General features: G+C 43.3%; 2 protein-coding genes across 2 annotated transcripts; both read left to right on the top strand.

The window, feature by feature from the left end:
• Window positions 1-321: 321 nt before the first annotated feature.
• O0I10_012287 (uncharacterized protein) lies at window positions 322-4711 on the top strand (the record flags this gene model as incomplete). The annotated part of the gene is made up of 9 exons (XM_058492222.1): window positions 322-748; window positions 796-1346; window positions 1434-2266; window positions 2351-2462; window positions 2528-2765; window positions 2877-3701; window positions 3767-4005; window positions 4240-4321; window positions 4410-4711. 9 exons carry the CDS (start codon window positions 322-324, stop codon window positions 4709-4711), a joined length of 3609 nt encoding a protein of 1202 aa, XP_058337012.1.
• Window positions 4712-6312: 1601 nt separating this feature from the next.
• On the top strand, window positions 6313-8121 carry O0I10_012286 (uncharacterized protein; the record flags this gene model as incomplete). Its single annotated transcript, XM_058492221.1, has 9 exons — window positions 6313-6388; window positions 6448-6615; window positions 6665-6790; window positions 6867-6932; window positions 7022-7083; window positions 7153-7306; window positions 7378-7683; window positions 7748-7887; window positions 7969-8121. 9 exons carry the CDS (start codon window positions 6313-6315, stop codon window positions 8119-8121), a joined length of 1251 nt encoding a protein of 416 aa, XP_058337011.1.
• Window positions 8122-9364: the final 1243 nt, after the last annotated feature.

The raw sequence follows: 9364 nt of genomic DNA, 5'->3' as shown, positions 1-9364 counted from the left end.
TCAACGTACTTTTCATTGTTATCCATTTTCTATTACCAAACATCACAACGTCCACCAGCTCCATTGCTTACTTTGCTTACTGGCGAGGATGATCGTTCTACAGCTTTTCGTACCAGCATTCGAGCATACAATTGAGCATTTGCGTTCGCATCAATTGGTGCTCAGGTATTTATTACATCTTTTTCTTCCATTGTATGTTGTATTTACATCTAAAATTTCCTTTCCTTGGCAAAATAGGTTGATGATGAGCTTGCAAACGCAAGATCAGGTGTCTATACGTTTCGTGTAAATGGGGTTATTCACCACTCTATCGCCAGCTCGATGCTTCCTGGTCAACGTGATCCTGGATTCGCGCAAATTTATATCTGTGATCCAGATGAGCAAGTCAACATACGCAGCTCATTGAACGGTGGCCTTGATCAGGATATCACACGGCAGCTTCAAGAGATGTTGTTCACTGAAAACCCTCTTGCTCGCATATACAGACGCGCTGCTGACATGTTGCAAAACGAGCCTGATAATAATTTCAGCATCACTTTTCATTCGGATCGATCTTCATCCCGTGGCCATCGTGGTCAATTCTTACGCCCCGCAAAAGGAGAAATTGCTGCTGTTGTTCCTATTTCCTCTTCCAACATCACCCCTTATCGCGACGTCGTTATTCACCGCCAACACCATGGGCTTCTCCGCATTGATGAATTGCATCCTCTTTATGACCCTTTGCACTATGTTCTCATGTTCCCACGAGGTGAGCAAGGTTGGTGTGCACCCACACAAGGTATGCTTATTATACAGCTATCTTCCATGTCTTGGTACGTTTGGCTCATCACCGCCTGTCGACAACATTTATAATAGGCCGCTCAACAAGAAGACAACAAGAGAACAATCCCGATGACGAAAGTAACGGCACAATTACTGCTATGCGCTTTTATGCATACATGTTGCAAGATCGCGAAAACCATTACATGGTTTACTATGGTCGCCTATTCCATCAATACGCCGTGGACATGTATATCAAGGTTGAGCAGCAGCGTCTTCGGTATATTGAAAAAAACCAAAAGAAGTATCGTTCGGAGGCATTACAAGGTGTGATCGATGCAATGGGCAACGAGACCTCAAGAGACATTGGTAGCCATATTATCCTTCCTCCCAGTTTCACTGGTGGTCCACGTGACATGCAATCACGATACCAAGATGCCATGGCCATTGTTCGTGAGCTTGGTGAACCTGATCTCTTTATCACATTTACATGCAACCCAAGATGGCCTGAAATTACTTCCGCTCTTAAACCTGGCCAAGTTGCTGCCGATCGCCCTGACTTGACAAATCGAGTCTTTAAGCTCAAAGTAAGACTTTTGTACATCATTGTTGTATGTATTACTACTCTTTGCTCATCAACCATACCTATTTTCAAACAATCCTATATGCATTAGTGCGACCTGCTTATGAAAGATTTGACGACCAACCATGTCTTAGGTGAGACAATTGCTCACTTCAGGGTGATTGAATTCCAGAAACCAGGCCTTCCCCATGCGCATATACTTCTCACCTTGGATCCCAATTGCAGACCACGTCGCCCACGTGACTATGATCAAATCGTTTCGGCTGAGATACCGGACCCAGAGTTACATCCCGCAGCATACGAAACGGTTACACGTTTAATGATGCATGGACCTTGCGGTGAAGCTTTCCCTCAAGCACCATGTATGGTGAATGGTCGTTGCAGCAAAGGCTACCCACATGATTTCATTGAAGAGACAACGGATGCCACATCTGGATATCCCAGCTACAGGAGACCCAACAATGGCAGGCGTTATCGCATCTCAGCTTCCGTATCCCTTGACAACCGTTGGGTGGTACCACATAACGTGGTCTTATGTACCAAGTATAATGCCCATATCAATGTCGAGATTTGTTCCTCTGTTAATGCTGTAAAGTACCTCTACAAGTATGTCTACAAAGGCCACGATCGCGCGTTGATCTCCATGCGTCGAAATACCAGGCAACAGCATGAGCAGCAACAACAAGACGCCGTCATCAATGAGATCCAGCAATATACCGATACCCGTTATGTCTCAGCCTCAGAAGCTTTATGGCGTCTATTTTCTTTCAGCCTCTTTCAGCGCTCTCCTTCTGTGCAGTTGCTCTTGCTGCATTTACCAAATCAGCAAGCAGTATACTACAATGAAAGTGACGACCTTCAAACAGTCGTTCAACGTACTATGGATCGACCAACCACTTTGCTTGCTTTTTTCGATCTTAATCGGTAGGTTTTATGTTTGTCTTTATGCATGCAAATGTCATCTATATTTATCCACAATACTCACTAATCATCATCATCATTCTGTAGACGTGATCCCAATGCACGCCAGTATTGTTATCCTGAAATACCCCTCCACTACATTTGGAAACTGATACCTTGCCATACCATTGGGCACCACGCCAAAGAGGTCACACTATCGGTAGAATGCCATTTGTATCGCCACGTGATCCTGAACGTTTTGCTTTGCGTGTGTTGCTTCATAAGGTTCCAGGTCCTCGAAGCTTTGAAGACTTACGCAGAGTACATGGCCACCTATACAATACCTTTGTGGATGCTGCCAAGGCACGTGGTCTTTTGGAGGATGATGATGAGTACCGCCATTGCTTGCAAGAAGCCATTGGACACTTTACATCAGCTCACCAGCTACGTCAACTTTTTGTCACCATCTTGACATTTGGCAACCCTCTTAATCCTCGGGAATTGTGGGAACAACACTCCGCAAGTTTGTGTGACGATTACCAATGGCGTTACATTGCCAATGACATGGAAGTTGACATGGACCGTTGCATTGCTGAGGCTCTACGAGACATCCAACGCATACTTTTACAATAAGATTTGAGCCTTCAAGATATCCCCGGCATGCCTTCGTTACCTGATGACTCCATATTTGAACAATCACTCCCTTCAGCACATGTACAAGAAGCAACAACAGCCGCTGGCGGCATGACACCTGAAGAATTTGCAAGTCATGTTGATGCATTGAATACGGAGCTGCGACTCATCTTTGACACTATTGTGAATGCTGTGCAACACAATAGTGTTCAACAACGCTTATACTTTATCGATGGCCCTGGTGGTTCTGGAAAGACGTTTTTGTATAACACTTTACTCGCCTACATTCGCACACGACTCGACCAATCGGCAATTGCTGTGGCGTCCACGGGTGTGGCTGCACTTCTTTTGCTTGATGGTGCCACTGCACATTCGACCTTCAAGATCCCCGTGGAAAACTTGAATGAGATATCAACCTCCGCCATCTCGGTGCAAACGGAACGTGTACAACAACTCCGCAATGCCGCCTTGATCGTTTGGGATGAAGCACCCATGATGAATCGCTTTGCTGTTGAAGCCGTGGACCGCACATTGCGTGACATCATGAGTAGACATGATCCATTGCTCAATGATGTTCCCTTTGGTGGCAAAGTGGTTGTCTTTGGTGGTGATTTTCGCCAAACACTTCCTGTGGTAAAGGGTGGTACCCGTACACAGACCACTGCTGCAAGTATCTCCCGATCTTACCTTTGGCAGCATGTACAAGTATACCACCTCACTATCAACATGCGTCTCCAAAACCTCAACGACAATACTCAACACGGTCATCAACAACGCCAATTTGCTCAATACCTACTTGATATTGGTGATGGCCGTATCCCCACAAGTGAGTCATTTCGTTTTTCTATATTGAATGCATAAAACATCCTTACCAATTTTTTACTCTCATAGTTTCCCCTAATTCCGATTACATCCGCATTAATGGCGACATCCAATGTTTGGCTGGCTCCAACATTTATCACATGGTTGACACTATATACCCCCATCTTCGCACTACCGATGCTGCCAATGCTGCCCAACTTGCTCAAGCGGCCATTCTTACAACCACCAACAACTGCGTTTACCGCATTAATGCTGTTGCCACTGAAATGTTTCCTGGTGAAGCATATGACTATCTCAGTGCTGATAGTGTATGTGGTCTTTGGGGAAAAGAAGTTAAATCAAACACAGATAACAATAAAAGGAACCTTGTGAGAATGACGTTTATTCAAGAAAGCTATCTAATGGTCTTATATACTTTTGGATGAGACATGAGACATGTTTTATTATTATTGTGCCGAGGCACCGAGGGTATTAATGCGTGATTGTTTAAGACAATGTCTTTGTTTCATTGTATGTGAGTCAAGCAACCGATCAAGTAAGAGGTCTACCACAGTGTATCACCCACAAGCAATGATCAACATCAAGATATCCCTATTGAGTTTTTGAATACACTCAATCCTAGCGGTATTGTATCATTCTCATCATCACATGCATCTTCTATTAGCCATGTATTCATCACATCACTCACTTCTTCTCTCATTGGTTATTTTAGAATTGCCCGCCCATAAGCTGTCACTCAAGGAAAACATGCCGCTTATTCTCTTGCGCAACTTGCGCCCTGATCAAGGCCTGTGTAATGACACCAAACTCATATGCCGTGCCTTGCATCGATACTACATTGAAGCGGAGATCGCAACCCCTGGCCCTCATGCTGGTACCACTGTGCTGATTCCGAGATTGAAGCTTACTGCCAAAATCGAGGGTACCGCTATCGAATTATCTAGAAAACAGCTACCAGTGCGACCGGCCTTTGCCATGACCATCAACAAATCCCAAGGCCAAACACTCTCATAAGTTGGTGTTTAACTTCCTGCTCCAGTCTTTTCTCATAGCCAATTGTATGTCGCCTTCTCTCGCGTTACTGATTACCGTAACCTTCAAGTCATGGCCGAATTTGACGAGAATACACAATCCCACATCACCAAAAATGTTGTATACCCTGAAGTCCTCCGCATCTCAACATGATACCCTTAATCACCATGATACCCTTAATCACCATGATACCCTTAATCACCATGATACCCCTAATCACCATGATACCCCTAATCACCATGATACCTATTCCCAAAAGTACCCTTGCATGTATATTCTTTAACTCTCAGAAGCACACATAAAGTTGTTTGCGTAACACGCCCATATCTCAATTAATACTCAGTATGCATCTTTCTTTATGTAACCTTCCTAGCAACCAAACTATTCTTCCTTCTTTTTCCTTCTCTCTAGTGTTGCTCATACGATCCGGATACGGTGAACCTGATCTGAATCTGACCCAGAAATTCGGATGTGGATATGGCATTTTTATATACGACCGGTTTTGGGCCCAATCCGCGGATATCCTGTATCCGATAGCTTGCAATGGGGACATGATATATAGTACCTGAATAGATGAATAAACAACATGAGATACAAGGATACCTATTTATTGATATTACTGCCATGTTGCATCTGCATGAACCTTTTATAGCTTTCCGCAAGCGATGGTAGGTAGGCCAACCTATTTTCCAATATTGTCTAGAAACTAGAATGCATAAATCATTCTCTTCCTATCTATGATAGGAGATAGGCATAGGCTAGTACGTCACGTGGTTGCACTGCTATGGCGCGGTAGTTTTCATTGGTAATTAGAGCCTAATGTACAAATGCTGATAGCTGAATGTACAGTATTTTGCTTTTAGTTCAAGCGGTACCCGATAGGTGTGGGGCGGGGTTGGTAAATGGAGACATTGCTTTTCACAATTGGCGACCACTTTAGTAAATGCGAGCAATGCTTTCTTGCTTTCTATCCAAGGGACTTTCAATGATCATAAATGGGCTCTGTTTTCGTTTCGCAAATGGGAAGATTGCTTTTCGTGAATGAAACTATATCTTCTCTTCAATGGGAGTTGTTGCTATTCGTAAATGGCTGTTGCTTTTTGGACGAAGGGAAAGCTGCTTTTTGTAAATGAATGATAATTTTGATGAATAGGGACATTGCTTTGGTAGAAGCGCGAGTTACTTTTCATCGCATTCATGAAAATTATCATTCATTTACAAAAAGCAGCTTTCCTTTCGTCCAAAAAGCAACAACCATTTACGAATAGCAACAACTCCCATTGAAGAGAAGATATAGTTCATCCACGAAAAGCCATCTTCCCATTTGCGAAACGAAAACAGAGCCCATTTATGATCATTGATAGTCCCAGCCCACGCCCATCACCGGAACTGAAAGCAAAATCCTTGACATACTGTGTGCGAGCACACAACATTGAAGTCCGACTGCACGCAAATCTTACCCCAGCCACAAGCCAACGTACATGTCAAAGTGACTTTGCTTATATGCTCACATTTTTTGTACCTTGACACTCTCACTCAACCCTTGACACTCACACTCAACTCATCCTGCTTTCACAGTCGCCATGCCAAGATCCCGAACCCGATATCAACGCACCATTGAGGACGTCGCGAATGAATTGGTGACATTGGCGGATCGTGGTTTGTTTTCCTTCTCTTTGTTTTTTAAGATGTCCACTAACATTATAGTTCTGGTGCAGCTGTGCCGAGCGATCTTGTGGCCATAATGGCATCGTTGCATGCACGATTGGAACTCTCAATTGAGCATTGTCGTACTGGCGATCAGCGTTCGTATCGGTTGACCAAGCGTGGGACAACGGCTGCCGCTCAACTACCCTCTGTACGTGAGGAAAATGATAACGATGCAAGTGTTCCAGATAATAGCTATACATTGGGATCCTTGATTGGGATTTACAGCATTTACCATTGATCATCAAACAGATAATCAAGGCTCGAATATGGCTATGGGTGGTTCCACTGCCCCCAGCATGGATATGGATAGCAATGCGAGCGGCTCCGAAATTGTAACCGAAGATGAGAATGGTAATTGCAACGTAGCTCCATCTATATGCCTGCAGACGGATATATTCTAATACCATGATTATCCTATATACTTCAGCAAGCTCGCAAGTCCATGATGATGCCCCTGAGAAGCTGGATGCCATTACTGATGATGATGCTATTGGTACGTGTGACAACAGTATGCATATTCTATTAGTGGGGCAGGAGTGATCTGTTGTCGTAGTACTTTTCTAACATGGCTCAATATATTAGATGACCACGATCAAGCTATTGACGATTTGCCAAACCAAGACAATGAGAGTGTGGATGAAAACGTACGTAATTGCGGAATAGTTCACCATTCAATGGTTGCTTACATTTTGCCTTCGTTTTTCTGTTGCCAGCCAGTGAAAAGACGTCGCATTTGTGCTGCAGAGGCCACTGAAAGTATGCAGAATTATTCGCAATCGGTGCTATCAGGAAATGGTGCGAAAAACAACAAGGGTGGGGTGAAGCCAAAGCCTGTTCCTCAAAAAGTCTTCGATGCTTACCAGCAAGGTACTTGTGTATACCCATATACTGTATCATGATTGTCAAGGTGGTTTAATATTGTATCGGTATTATTGTAGCGTTGGCAGAAGTGCTCAATTTGGATGATGAAGATATCACGAAACGCTTGAATGATTATTTCGAGGAGAAGGATCTATCGCCCCGTTCGTTGCCACCATCTGCAAGCAAAACAGACAAGGATAATATGGATCTATTCAAGCATTTTGCAGCTTTTACAAAAGGACAACTGCATGCATTCAAAGGAAAAGTTTTGACCAACATGGGGGCCTATCGTTTCTATTGCAAAATGACAGAGATGCACGAAGCTGAGGATGAGGAGCACATTAGTATGAAGCAATATGCAGAGGATTACTGTAAAGAGTTTGGTAAGTAGCATTCATTTGATGGGACATTGTGCTTGGATACAAGCTTCTAATACCGCTTTATTAGGCGATGATGTGGATCATGTATACACCAAAATGCGTACTGCAATGAAGATTGGTGCTCGTCTCTGCCAACTTGTTGAAGTTGAATGGCGCGAACTTGTGATTTTCTTTCCTGAGGTTTCTGCCAAAAGTTTTACTGAAAAGGTATGCCGAACTTTATTATGTCTTATCAAAAAGTTCGCAAACCCATTGCTAACATTAACCATACATTACATCTTTTTACAGAAAAGTGAAGAATTTTGGGAGAGGGTACCACGTTTGATCTCGCTAGCTACTTCAACCATTCAAGGCGATGTTGCATATAAATGGTCCAGCATTTATAACAAGTATGAGGCCAACTTTGAATCCATGTTGACCATTCAAGATGTTACCGAGTAGCTATTTGTAGGATGAAATCTGATGATGTAAACAATCTTTGTGCCACATAAAACGTTATCCACATGTTTGAAAAGTAGACGGATATAGCACGCATTTCATGAATAGCAATGTTCCTCGTATTAATGGGTATCTTTAAAGTCCCGCGACTAGAACTAGTCTTGTATTTTCATTATTTTTGCGAGGCGAGCAGTGATGACTGAAAACTGAGATCTTGATATAAAATACTTTGGATTGTACACATGTGATATCCTGAAAGAGCTGTACTCTATAACATCTGTGTGAGCTATACGAAGTCATCTTTCGTGGTCGGACAATTGCTAGATTTGGCAAGTACTAGTTCTAGTCTTTTTTTACACGTACTTTTTCAAGACAAGGAATCATAATAACAGCGAGCAACTTGATTGTAAACATAGATCAACTTCTGTGTATTTTATTACGCTATGGTAACAAGCGCTTAGACGCTGTCATAATGTGGCCGAAGCATCCTTTGCAGACGGGTTTTTGGTTGCAAATGCACATTAGCCCGGTCTTAACCCCGCAATATTGGCACTTCAATTGTATATAGTAAGGCCTACCCTTCTTCATCATCCTTTTGCCCAAACCCACTGTGGTAGACGCCAATGTTACTAGTGTCGAGCTTTCTTTTTGGCGGATGTGACCGTAGCCAATAGCAACGACGTATGATAATAAAGAAGTATTTGTAACGTAAAGAGATGATGTTTATTCATATGGTGGAATGGGGATACTTATATAAGATGGCTATCTATGATGGTGTGGCGAAGTACTGCTGCGCCTGCTGCGCATGAGCTGCGGATGCTGAGTACAAGAAGTTGATGTTGTCAAAAGGAATATTGCTGCGCCAGCGCATAATACCCCGACAATACCCCCTCTCCAGATTATTGCACGTCCTCGTGCGTACTTGTAGCTTGAGCGAGACGTTGACGTTCTTGAGCACGTGAGGAAGCAGGATCATACCATGGTTCAGGAATTGGGTTCTTGACGTTAAGAGGCCTTAGACGATCAGTGTGGACCATGGATGTATAAACTTTGCCTTGCATGTCTTCGAGCTTGTATGTGTGGTATTCTTGATTCTTGCCAATGACGCGATACGGACCTTTCCAATTGTATTCAAGGCTAAGCTTGTTCTCATGTCGCATAGCAACGATGTCACCGATAGAAAAATCTTGTGGTTTCAGTAAAGCATCCCATCGTTGTTTATCAAGCTGTGCATTGCGTTGAAGTC

This window comes from Lichtheimia ornata (genome assembly GCF_029851405.1).
Source record: "Lichtheimia ornata isolate CBS 291.66 chromosome Unknown scaffold00119, whole genome shotgun sequence".
Lineage (NCBI taxonomy): Eukaryota > Fungi > Mucoromycota > Mucoromycetes > Mucorales > Lichtheimiaceae > Lichtheimia > Lichtheimia ornata.
Note: the sequence above shows the minus strand (reverse complement) of the source record. Positions and strands in the feature narration are given on the sequence as shown.